The sequence below is a fragment of the Coenobita brevimanus genome, chromosome 19 (assembly GCF_032717465.1).
Source record: "Coenobita brevimanus isolate Jiangsu-jjx chromosome 19, ASM3271746v2, whole genome shotgun sequence".
Taxonomy (NCBI): Eukaryota; Metazoa; Arthropoda; class Malacostraca; order Decapoda; family Coenobitidae; genus Coenobita; species Coenobita brevimanus.
The window spans coordinates 24,258,361-24,271,182 of NC_136972.1; the positions used below are offsets into that span (position 1 = coordinate 24,258,361).

Below are 12,822 nucleotides of genomic sequence, written 5' to 3' on the forward strand. Positions count from 1 at the left end.
AGACAGGAGTGGAGGAATAAAGGAAGGGAGAAAGGGAGTAAACAAGAGAGAGAGTGGAGAGAGGGAGAGACTGGCAGGGAGGGATAAAGGATGGGAGACAAACGAGAGAGGGACGGAAGGAAGGAGGGAGTGGAACGGGCCCCTAGTCATTGCAATGCAGGAGAGAGAGAGAGAGAGAGAGAGAGAGAGAGAGAGAGAGAGAATCAGCAAGAAAGAATGAGTGCGAGAGAAAGGATGCATTAGAGGGAGGGTTCAGGTAGGGTGAGGCGAGGTTAAGAGTGAGAGGAGAGGGTGGGGGTGGGGGAAGGGGGAGGGGAGAGGAGGGGAGTGGGTGGGGTTGGGAGGGTGGGGGAGTGGGGTGAAAGGGGAGAGGGAGGGTACCAAACTGACCGACGCCCTGTGTCCTGTCTCAACACTACCACAATACACCTTGTCCCCTCATCCTACCCACCCCACCTCAACCCTTTGGGGGAGGAAGGAGGGAGGGAGAAAGGGAGAGAGGAGAGAGAAAAAAGTCCCTGTTATTATGGCCTTGCATTCCTTTAAACAATCCCGGATGCGACCCTTCAGGCCACCTTTTGATCGCAACTGAGTATAGAGCGCTGAGTTTTAGACCTACTCCGTCTTCCTCTTTACTATCACCTCCTTAAGACTTTGATCTGAGAAGGTGTCCCACGTGTAAGTAAAACCATCTTCCTTTAGTGTAAATCAGATATCATTTATATTTATATATTTTTTTTTTAAATGCTAAATGATTATATATCTGGAAAGGAATTTTTGATACGGTGACAACTTTTTCATTTCCTTCTTACACTCTCCAGACGGTTTTCCTCAGCTTAGGGAGAGACTTGAGGAAATCAGGAAGGTATATATCGTCTTTAATAACCCCTTCACATCTACTCAGAGCTGAAAATAATCGTCTGGAAGTAGCAAGGGGGAAAAAAATCATAAAAAAAAACATAACCAGACTGAAAAGGTGAAAACTGAGGCCCCTAAGGTGTAGTCATGCCTTTACCTGTTAATTTTAGGACACCTGTGGGAGTAGGAAGAAATTAGCCTGCATCCCACTTTTCATGATGCAGTTAGCAGCGAAGATGGAAAGTTAAAGGTGTTGTAATATTTATTCATGTGTTTTATTAGTGATGTTAAAATAATGTGGGTTTGTCTTTGCAACGTCAGGTCTTAATATATCTGTGTGTGTGTGTGTGTGTGTGTGTGTGTGTGTGTGTGTGTGTGTGTGTGTGTGTGTGTTAATCAATCAGTCTATCCATATCTGTTTATCAACCGACCTATCTATCTACCTAATCTATCTACCCATCTACCTATCTGTCTATCTATGGACCAGTCTTTATCTCTGTCTCTCTCTCTCTCTCCATCATTCTATATACCAGTTTCTGTCTATATCTTTGTCTGCCTGTCTCTCTCTCTCTCTCTCTGTCCATCTATCTATCTACCAGTCTATCTCCCCCTCTCACCACCTCTCTCTCTCCCTCAGGTTGCCAGCGAACAGGAGACGGAGCTTCAGGTGCAACAGGAAGCCCTAAGGAAGCGACAGGAAGCCCTTCAGTTCCTTCAAAACAGCACTGTCAAATCACTGCAGGTTAGAAAGTTTGATCTGTTAGCTATCTATTTGGTGGATTTAGCTGTCTGTTTATCTATCAGGCTATCTATCTATCTATCTATCTATCTATCCTGCGGCTCCTTCAGAATAGCACTTAAATCACTGCAGGTTAGAAAGTTTGATCTATTATCTATCTGTTGGTGAATTTCTCTCTCTCTCTCTCTCTCTCTCTCTCTCTCATTTTCGGTGCCGATTTCAAGAGTACAGTATCCGATCCGACGTATCGACCGCAATAAACCCGACTTCCCGACCGAACCTGACCCACCCGATATCCCGATTTTTATCAGTATTCTCTATCACACATCCCGATTTCATGCCCGATCCGACTTCCCGATAAAAGAGCCGACTCCCCGATTTTTTACCCGATTTTACGATATTACCCGACTCGACTTACCGACTTCAGAGCCTGTTATTGTACCCTGCCCGATTTTTCCGACCCGACTTTCCGATTATAGAGCTGATTTCTTGATTACCCGACCCGATATACCGATAAGGGACCCGATATCCGATTAACCTGACCCGATTTACGACCCCTTGTCCTATATTCCGATTATAAGAGGGGGGGGGAGAGGGAGAAAGATGGATGATGATAATGATGATAATGATGGTGATAATGATGATGATGATGGATTACGTTTAGGAAATTAGGATGTTGAAACGTAAAAATAATAATAATAAAAATAATAATAATAATAATAATAATGACGATGTTGGAAAAACCAGATGATAACGAAAAACAAAAACAAAAAACAAGCTCTCTGTGATACCGAAAAAAATAAATTCAGTTTAACTAGAAATACAGGAATCTCAAAATCCATCGCCCATACGCATGCTCCATCTCTCCCTCCTTCAAAACAAGCGCTGTCTTCTTTTTCGGTTCGCGGGGCAAGTTCCGAACCGAATGAAGCTGTCAGTCACGTAGCGAACCAGGGCAGCTGTCGGGATATTGGGTAGCAGCGGGCAAAAGTTAGCCTGATATTTCTCCTCTTCTTCCCCTCTCACTTCCTGTCATTTCTAAGCTGAGAGAGGCTTGGTGTGTCTCCCTGCCTAATATTTCATCTCTTATACTTGTTACTTTCCTCTGTTGGTTAATATTCCTAAGCTGAGAGAGGCTTGGTATGTTTCTCTGCCTAATATTTCGCCTCCTGCTTCTTACTTTCCTCTGCTGGCTAATATTCCTAGGCTGAGAGAGGCTTGGTGTGTTTCGCTGGCCATAGATGATTCTCTCTGATATGATGCGTCAGGGAGGAAGGTGACGGACGTGCCCTAAGTGTAAAGTAGACGTGGAGGATTTGTATACCAACTTTTTTCCCTTCCTGTACCGCCATTCTCCGTTACTCTGAGGGAAAAAGCGTAGACTGACCTGGGGAAAAAAATATATACTGACCTGCCATATACTCTGATTGGCCTCCTCTGTCCTGGGATGAAAAATACTGTGACCTCGATTGGATTGTGATTGAACACTGGGATGAATGTAGAGAGAGAGAGGGGGGGGCGGGGGATGTGTGTGTGTGTGTGTGTGTGTGTGTGTGTGTGTGTGTGTGTGTGTGTGTGTGTGTGTGTGTGTGTGTGTGTGTGTGTGTGTGTGTGTGTGTGTGTGTGCGCTATTGATACACAGACCACACAGATCTTAGTCTCAACGAGGCGGCCTAGCGTTAATGCTACTTGAAACACTCATTAGAGAGAGAGAGAGAGAGAGAGAGAGAGAGAGGAGAAATGGTGAAGGTGAAGAGAAACGGAGAGTGACTTTCTCTGTTGATAAGAGAGAGAGAGAGAGAGAGAGAGAGAGAGAGAGAGAGAGCTGTTGGGCCAAGGGACATTGTGGCCAGTGAAAAGACTTCGGGTCTCCGCTTCTTCTTTGCTGAATCCAACTCTCTATTCACCCATCACGCACGCTCCTTTGTACACGCGAGAGAGGCGGGCTGGAGGCTGGCTAGATTTATAATATATCTTTTTGCTGCCGTAAATCTGGTTTTAGGGGAATATAATAAGCGCAAGTAAATACATATATCACCTCCCAGCGCGCCTTATGGGTTTGATTTATGCGCGTATGCAGAGAAAGGGTTGGTGCGGGTCCCGTTTTTTGCGCGGAGGAGTACTAGGGTGGACGTTGTTGCAAGGCCCGTTGTCTCGCGCCGACTTCAGCGTAAACTTTCCCATAGCGATTTCTAACTGTTCTTGCTGTATGAGATAGAAAATAGCTAAATCTGTCTTATCTACAACCCCGTCTTTCTATCTGTCAGTCTATCTAGCTATCTGTCTGTCTCTTAGGCCTCTTGTCTCTTCCCGACTTGAACGTAAGCTTTCTCATGCCACTTCTTTAGCACTATTTCCTATTACTTGTGTTAGAAAATAGCTAATTGTCTACATCTATCTTCTGTCTATCCATCTGTCGATCTTTTGCTAGCTTTAATTCGTTGTACTGTGTATCTATCTTTGTTTACTTAATCTTTGTTTATCTTATCGTTTATCTGTCTGTCTGTCTGTTTATCTGTCTGTCTATCTATCTCACCATCTGTCATTTTATCCTATTTACCTGTCTATCTATCTATCAGTTTGTCTGTACCTACTTTCCTATCTATCTATCTGTCTGTCTTTACCTGCCTTCCTATCCATCTATCTATCTGTCTGTCTCTACCTGCCTTCCTATCTATCTATCTATCTACATATCTATCTAACCTAACCCCTCCCATCTCCCATCCCACAGAACCAACTTTACGGTCAGTATGGGGGACACAAGGGGTTGGGGGCACTACAACCCCCACACAACATCATGCTCTTCCCGCTCCTTGAGGGGTTCATGGGGGGAGCGCACGGAGCCCCCCCTGCCCCCCCTGCGCCCCCCGTCCTTCCCCCCATCTCCCCCCCACACGAAGCGGCCCCCCTCACCAAGTTACCCCCCGTCTCTGTGGCTCCGTCGGTGAGTAGAGAGAGAGAGAGAGAGAGAGAGAGAGAGAGAGGATAATAACGATAAATGTCAGAGAGGGTAATGATAAATCTGAGAGAGAGAGAGAGAGAGAGAGAGAGATTTTTGGACCAGGTTAGTGCAAAACGAGTATAGAAAAGCGTGGCCGTAATTAACAGTGCCTTTCTCTCCCACCGCAGGTCCCAGCGTGGATGTCCGCCTCGGCCCAACTCGCACAATTATCCCAGAACTCAGCCCACACCACCCACACGCCCACCCAGACGCCCGCACCCTCACACGAGAACCACGAAGAGAAGCCCCTCAACCTGACCAAGCCCAAGGACGCCAGCCCAAAGCCCAGTGACCTCAGTGGACTGTCCCCAAAAGGCCCGGGTCTGCCGCCCTCTCTGGTGCCACACTCCTTCCTACCCTACATGACCCCGCCTTTCCCGGGCATGCCTGACCACAAGGACCTCCTGGGCAGTTTAGGTCAGGGGCTGGGTCAGGGGCTAGGTCAGGGGCTAGGGCAAGGGCTAGGGCAGGGACTAGGGCAAGGGCTAGGGCAAGGAATAGGCAGCCTACCCAATCCAACCATGGGTGCAGGACTACCAACCAAACACTACCCTCCCCCTGCCTTCCCTCCCATGTACCTACCTCCCTCCTCCATTCCCTCCTCCCTTCCTCCACACCTCAACCCCATAGGCGGCCTGACCTTGCCCACTGCCACGCCCCTGACCTCGCTGACCTCCCTGCACAGCACTATGGGCGGGGGCATCACCTCCGTCACCACCTCGTCATCACACACCACACAAGAGAAGAAGGACGAGGAGTATGTCACCACCTGTCAGAGTGAGTGTTTTTGTTACCTTAGTTCTTTGTATCTATCATTTGTCTATCTGTCTGTCTGTCTGTCTATCGTTTCTGTCCCTGTCTTTTGTCTGTCTGTCTGTCCGTCTGTCGCTTCTCTCCTAATCTCTTGTCTCTCTGTCTATCTTTCTGTTTTTTTTTTTTTCTCTCTCTCTAGTATCACTCTCATCACCACCAAGTCCTTCCATGTTTTTCCAGCCTCCTTCTCTTTAAGATGATATTAATTTTGTGATATTTGCATTATTTTTGCGACGGTAATTATTTTAGGGCAAAGCTGTTTCCTCTCTCTCACTCTCTTACTTTTCTATCCCTCATTCGTCTTTGTGTCTTTCCTCCCATTCCTCCGCTATTCCTCCTTCCCCTCCCCCCCCCCGTCTCTCTCTCTCTCTCTCTCTCTCTCTCTCTCTCTCTCTCTCTCTCTCTCTCTCTCTATCCCCTTCATCTCTTCTCCCAGCTAACTTCCCACCTTCTCTCTCCTCCTTTAAGCACTCTCCCCTCCTCCCCTCATGTTCCTCTCCCCTCTTTCTCCTCCACATCTCCCCACTTTCTCTCACCATTTCTCCCTCATCCACCCCTCATACTAACCTCCCACTTCCTCTCTGTCTCCTCAGCAATCATTTTCTCTCCCTCTCACGTTTCACTTCCCTCCTTTCCCTCACGCTGTCCTTCCCTCTTTCTCCTCTCTTTCCTCCAACCATCCTTGCATCCTTCCTTCCATCCAGCCCTCATACTAACCTCCAACCTCACTGTTTCTCCTCAGCAATCATTTTCTCCCCTTCTCTTACGTTCCTCTTCTCTCCTTTCCCTCCTTCCCTTCTCTTTCCTCCAACCATCTCTCCAGCCCTCATACTAGCCTCCCACTTCTCTGTTTCTCCTCAGTATTCATTTTCTCTCCCTCCTTTCCCTCCTTCCCGTCCCTCATCCCTTCTCTTTCCTTCATCTCTCCAGCCCTCATACTAACCTCCCACCTCCTCTGTTTCTTCAGCAATCATTTTCTCTCCCTCTTACGTTCCTCTTCCCTCCTTTCCCTCCTTCCCTTCTCTTTCCTCCAACCATCTCTTCAGCCCTCATACTAACCTCCCACCTCCTTCGTTTATCCTTCAAGCAGCCAAGATGTTCGGAGCCAAGATCATCCGGCAGACGAGGAAGGACGGGGACAACAAGCCCCACGTGAAGCGACCGATGAACGCGTTTATGGTGTGGGCCAGGGACGAGAGGCGGAAGATACTGAAGGCGTGTCCTGATATGCACAACTCCGCTATCTCTAAAATACTGGGTGAGTGTCGGGGGGGGGGGGAGGTCCTGGGTCTCTTCTGTGTCTAAGGAGATAGTTAAAGAGATGTGTATCGCAACTTATCGCTTCTGTAATGTCTGTCTGTCTATCTCTTTGTCTGTTTATTTATTTGTCTTTCTGTCTGATAGCGAAGATGTGTGTCGTAACGTACCACTTCTGTAATGTCTGTCTGTCTATCTATTTTTCTGTTTATGTATCTGTCTTCCTGTCTGTCTGTCTGTCGGTGGGCCCAGGTTCTCTGCTGTTTTCGCCTGATGGGATGCTTTGGTGGGGTTCCTTTGTGTGTGTGTTCCGTACTTCCTAAATTATCACTCCAGGAAAGGATGTCTGTCTATCTGTTTATCTATCTATGTATCCGTTTATCTGTCTGTCTACCTGTCAGTCAGTCAGTCATTTTGTCAGTCTATCTATCTACCGTTCAATCAGTCAATGTCAGTCAATCAGTTTTTCTAGACTGAGATAGGTAGATGGATAGACATAGATATATAGGTAGATAAATAGATAGACAGACAGGGAGACAGACAGATAGACAGACAGGTAGACAGACTCTGAAGGTTATATTGTTCTGCCCAAAATAGATATCAGGCAGTAGTCTTCTGTGTTACCCAGACTAAGGCCTTTTACCTTTATCTCTCCTCTCCTTTCTCCTCTCGTATGTTTCCCCTCTTAATTCTCCTCTCTTATCTCTCCTATTATCTCCCCTCTCTTTGTCCTTTTCTTATCTCTCCTCTCGTATCTCTCTTGTCTCTCCTTTCTTATCTCTCCTCGTATCTCTCTTGTCTCTCCTCTCTTATCTCTCCTCGTATCTTTCTTGTCTCTCCTCTCTTATCTCTCCTCTCTTCCATGACAGGTTCAAGATGGAAGTCCATGTCCAACTCCGAGAAACAGCCTTACTACGAGGAACAGTCACGCCTCTCCAAACTGCACATGGAGAAGCATCCCGACTACCGCTACCGACCACGACCGAAGCGAACCTGCATCGTGGACGGCAAGAAGATGCGGATTTCTGAGTACAAAGCCCTGATGCGGCAGAAGAGAGACGAGATGAGAACAATGTACTTCCGCGACAACGGCCTCTCAGATCTGGCCAAGTTGTTGCCGCCCGGTGCTGACCCTCTGAAGCCAGACTTTATGAAGACCAGCCTCTTCAAGGACGACCTCATGAAGAAGGACCTTGAGAGTACTGATATCTTAAGTGCTGACTCCCACGGTGACCCTCCTGCCAGTCGAGGTGGGGACATCCCCTCAATCATGACCCCAACCTCGGAGTTCAGCCTCGACGGATCAGCTTCACCCTCACCCGGAGCTCCAGCATCCTCGACCTCAGACCTGGAGGACCATATGGATGAGGAGTTTACCTCGTCAGCGGAGGTCACGAGCCAAGGAGAAGTGGAGGAGAGCCAGTCCCTTTCCATAGACGAGCGGTTGGCATGAGAGTCCAGGTACCTTTGCCTGCCTCGCTGCTTCAACTATGTTCCACAGAGTCACAGTGGGGGTTCCAGACGGGACTCCCATGTTGCAGCTCTCCTACACACCTCCCATGTTGCCTAACCGCAGTCTGAGGCATCCTATGTAAATTCTTTTTTTTTTTTTCCCCAAGACTACTAAGCCTCACACTTCATTCACGTGAACTCTTACCCTTCACCTCTCATATTTCAGTATTTGGCACAGTTCACAAGCTGCTGTTAGCGTGCAAATGTGGAAGTGTAGAATGTTCACTGGCAGATGGAGAGCTTGTGATGAGGGCTTTACAAAAAGGACAAAGAGTCTAAAAGCGTATTTCCATGTTGGTGGTGACGGTACACAGTGGTGGGTGTTGAAGAGTGCTGACGAGTGTGTTGCTGGAGGAACACAAGTGGGAGACTGGTGGTGTATGGGCCAGACCTGAGTAAGTGCTGTGCTTCCAAAGACTGAGTGGCAGGTGTGCAGTGTATCCGGTGACCTGACCAGCACCCGACTTCCCCGACACACACCACACGAGCCGACTCTCCCCGATACCACTCGCCTCTCACCCCCACCGCTACACATAACGAAGTCTTAGACGGATTCATTTCGCTAAACGATCTGTTCGATCATTATTAACGACCTGACTTAGGAACAGTCAGGAACCAAGTAGTTTTTGAGTTTCACCATTGTGTAATATTTTGATGCATACAGTTCCGTGGCTCATATACATAATATTTGTGTTTCATGTACTTGCATTGCAAAATGAAGACTAGGAATGGTCTAGTGATTAGACTACATGTGAACCCATTCATGATTAGATTTCCTTCTTGATAAGCTTTCATGTATATACAGCATCACTTATTCTTCAGACCAAGATAGCATTCAGTATAACTGCCATATATGGTCTGTGTACTACTTACACATTGTCGTAACTGAAAGACATAACAAAACTTCCTAACTTGACCTCAACGATACATGAACAGGTAAAGTCCATTTTGGTTTTATGAATCCAATGTGCAGTGTCAGTACATGAAGCCCTTAATATATACAGTATATATGCACACCTTTAGTTATATTCAATTGTGTATGCATGTGCACAGTTGTGTATATATTATGTGATACTTGTTTCCTAAGATCTCTCATGAGTGAGCTTATGGCCTACAAATATGGAGGTTTACTGAGTTGAAACAGTTTTGTTTCTGACACGTTTGTCTTGTTCATTTGCACTGAAGCTTTTCTTAGTTTTTTCTTGAACACGTAAGTTGTCAACTGACTCAGCACACCTGGGCGGTAGAGAGTCATTGAGTCCTGAGGTGAGTCAGAGGTAGGGTGGTTAAGCTTGAGAAGATCAGTATGTAGTATAAGTATGTATATGGCAAGCTTTAAACTTCCCTCGTTCATGTTTCCTCGCCCTGTTTTGTACAATACTGGAGTGGTGACCAGCCCAGAGTTCACCTCAACTTTAAGTTTGTCTATTTATTTGTTGTTATTATCATCGAGTTTTGAAAGCTAAGAACCACAGTGAACTTGCTGGGCTGTGTTGCCCCTCTAGCTAGTTAGTGATGTGTACCAGTGGTTAGGTATTGGTAGAACATTTGTCTTCACTCTAGAACCTCAACTCAAGTGCTGACTTCTCCGTTTGGGAAGGGTTTGGTAATTGATAAGCCTTATTTTCTCCCAGTAGCTGCTGGCATTATGCCACTCGCTTGTATATACAGAATCTCAACCAGACGATTGGTTCAGGCCATGAAGCCGAGCGTGAGGACGGGAGCTCACGCGTTAGATTATGTTGGATCAGTGTCTTGGTGGACACATTGCTGTAGTCTAGGTCAGTCAGAGGGCAGGTGTTAACAGTATTGTAGAGGCAGTGGTCCTCCCTCCCTCCTGTCCCTCTTAGCACTTCATGAGGACATGCCCTCCTCACAAACCAAAGTTCTTAATTTCTAATGCAGGCACCAGCTTGTTAAGTCATTCTGAAACTGAGGTCATCCTCTCAAGTGGAAATGAATTTCAAGACATTCGGGTTGCCCATGTCGTAAGGCAGCAGAGGTCAGCCTGACGTTTGGGTCATGGGTCAGGCCATGCTGAGCTTCTAGCACCCGCATGTTTGTGGAGTTCATCTCTAATTTTTTTAAAGTTAACTGGTGAGAGTCTAAGTGCAACAAAACTCCAGAGGCCAGGTTGTTCAGCCAGAGTAGTTCCTCACACACTTGTCATAGTTAGTTGTTGATAAGACCATCTGGTGGCAAGGCCTGGAAAAGATTTTGAATTTACTGTACATGTATAACAAACGCTTGTAAATAGATTTAAATACTTTGGTTGAATGGCTAGATTTGAATGGAACACTGAAGGAGAGTTGTGCTGCACTTGGTCTGCCACAGTTATATAGAGAAAGTATTTTAATCACAGGATATTGCATCCCTAAGTACTGTACTCTTCCACGGTGCTTCCTTATTGGGCTAACCTTCCTGTAAAAAAACAAAAAAACGTAGGATTCGCTAATATAGATGTAATATATATAAATATAAATATATGTACTACCTTTGTCGGAGCTTTACTATCTACGGAGTATATGCACGTCCCTCGATATACCAGATGCCGCAATACCTCTTAGCGAGCCTCATTTGTTTTTTACCATCTTTGTTTATACTAGATTCCTGCGGCTTCTAGATCTTATACACACACACACGGATTGCCACCTCGTCTTCACAAATAATAATGAATTCTCTCGTGTCATTTTGTATCTGGAGTTGAAAAGAGGTCTTAGTTGCCTCGTCTAGGGATTCATTCGGATTCGCTAGATTCGAACCGGGTTCATCTGGAAAGGAATTCGATTATCTGGTCTCTTTTGTTTCCCTTTCATCCGTATCAAGATCCAACTTTCAATTAAGGTAAATTTTAAACAGAGTGGCAATAAGAAAGAAACAGTTACCTGTTTTCATTTTCCATATGGGATAATTTTGTACAAACAGCTGTATTCAGTTTCTATTCAGGATTATTTTGTTCCAACAGCCATGAGACTCGGTTCGCTTGGACGGAGTAGGTTAATACAAAGTTCACTTACTAATCAACCTGACCCACAGCCAATCTGATGCTGTTAGTTCACCCTCACTTCTACAGTCACTTCCAAGGTGGCTGCAGTAGCTCTTAAGTTGGTAGGTTATTTCAGCGTTTGAAGAAAGGTGGAAGTCCTGTAGAAAGTCGTCCATGGTTGACACAAGTGATTATATAACAAAGGTCTAGTTTTATTTCTCTTATCTCACTCTAAGTTGGGTCTTACCGATATCAAAACCCGGTTAATATATACCAAAGCAATCTCAAAAACTATATTTATTATGTGACAGCTATCATGTGTTCCTAGTGTAAATTTCTACTTCACAACCTTTCTTTTTTGAAGTGAAATGACCAGAGAGGTTTTGAAAGACCTCCCTTTTTTTTGTAAATGCTACTGAACTTACGTTAATTTTGTCAGAAGTTTTGTATATATCTTTAGTGATGGTCGACCGGTGTCCTATTCTCCATGGGACCTGACCTTGTATATTTCATTTTCATTCCTTAATATTGGAAACGTTTTGTTGACAATGATCAGCTGATTCTTACCAGCTGTTGATGACACTTGACTCGGTAGCGAGGGATGGGTATGGGTGGTCAGTTGATGGTTCAGCGGTTCACTTAAAAGGGCTGTTCATCTCTAAAAGCATTTATTTCATTCCTTGTGGTAGTTCAAATCAGGCAACATTTCAGTCTTGCCCTAGAGTTCTCCCAGTGGTGGTTCAAATCAGACTGATTTACATTTGTTTTGGGTCACTGCTGGTAATGTTTCAGTTCAAGTGGTTAATTCCATGAGATGGTTGATAGCAGGTCATGGTTCAAGTCTGGTTTGATTCACACTTCATTATGATTTAGTTCAAATAATTTCGTCTCAGTTGACTTAAGTATGATTATGTTTATCAGCAGAGGTGCTTCAGTTTAAGTGACGTATTTTGCTGAATAAGTTTGGTTCATTTTGCTGTTTATTCATTAGTATCTTAACCTGAATACAAGACTGTAACAAGTATTCTCACACCAAGATCAGATTTATATTTTAAGAGTATCAAAATAATATCAATCTCTGACAGAAGATTTATCACAATTCGGACAACAGAGTTTGGAATTTAATCTCATTAATTTAGTTTGGTTGCATAAATCATCTGAGACCCAGCTATGCTTTCGAAAATAATATAAACTATCAAAAACTTACTGTGAGGTTGTCTGCTGTTTTGAAGTAAGTTATCTCGTTTATTGATTTTTAGTAGTTTTTGTTATGATCGGAATTGGGTTTGATCCTAAAATTTATAACTCTTGAAAATTAAGAAGACTTTTACAGAAGGCTATTGGTTTAAAAGTTTCATTAATTCTTTACACCTGGTTATCATGTATAGATTATTGTTTTCTCCGTATCAGCTGTTATCTCGACTGACCAACCCCCCTGTCTCGCTCGCTGGCCAAAGTTAATATATTCAGATAGCCTATAATTTTTTTTTTTTCATGACCCAGATTACCTTGATCTGGAGAAACCTAAAGTATAAGTCTATTTCTAAGCATTCTAAGTCTAAAAAATGTTATATGGAAGGTGTAAATTAGGATGTGGGAAAATTTTGTAGAACCGGAGTAAGTTAGAAGATTGGAACATTATTTAGAAGCATTGTC

General features: G+C 44.8%; 1 protein-coding gene across 1 annotated transcript in view; it reads left to right on the forward strand.

Annotated features, from left to right (window-relative positions):
• Positions 1–8,121, forward strand: part of LOC145391628 (uncharacterized) — a 98,665-nt gene extending 90,544 nt beyond the window's left edge. The window contains exons 3-8 of the mRNA XM_080266167.1: positions 1,496–1,600; positions 4,329–4,541; positions 4,727–5,039; positions 5,100–5,375; positions 6,499–6,669; positions 7,538–8,121. Of these exons, the coding sequence (XP_080122293.1) occupies positions 1,496–1,600; positions 4,329–4,541; positions 4,727–5,039; positions 5,100–5,375; positions 6,499–6,669; positions 7,538–8,121 (1,662 nt within the window). The remainder of the gene's footprint in view (positions 1–1,495; positions 1,601–4,328; positions 4,542–4,726; positions 5,040–5,099; positions 5,376–6,498; positions 6,670–7,537) is intronic.
• The last annotated feature ends 4,701 nt before the right edge of the window (positions 8,122–12,822 follow it).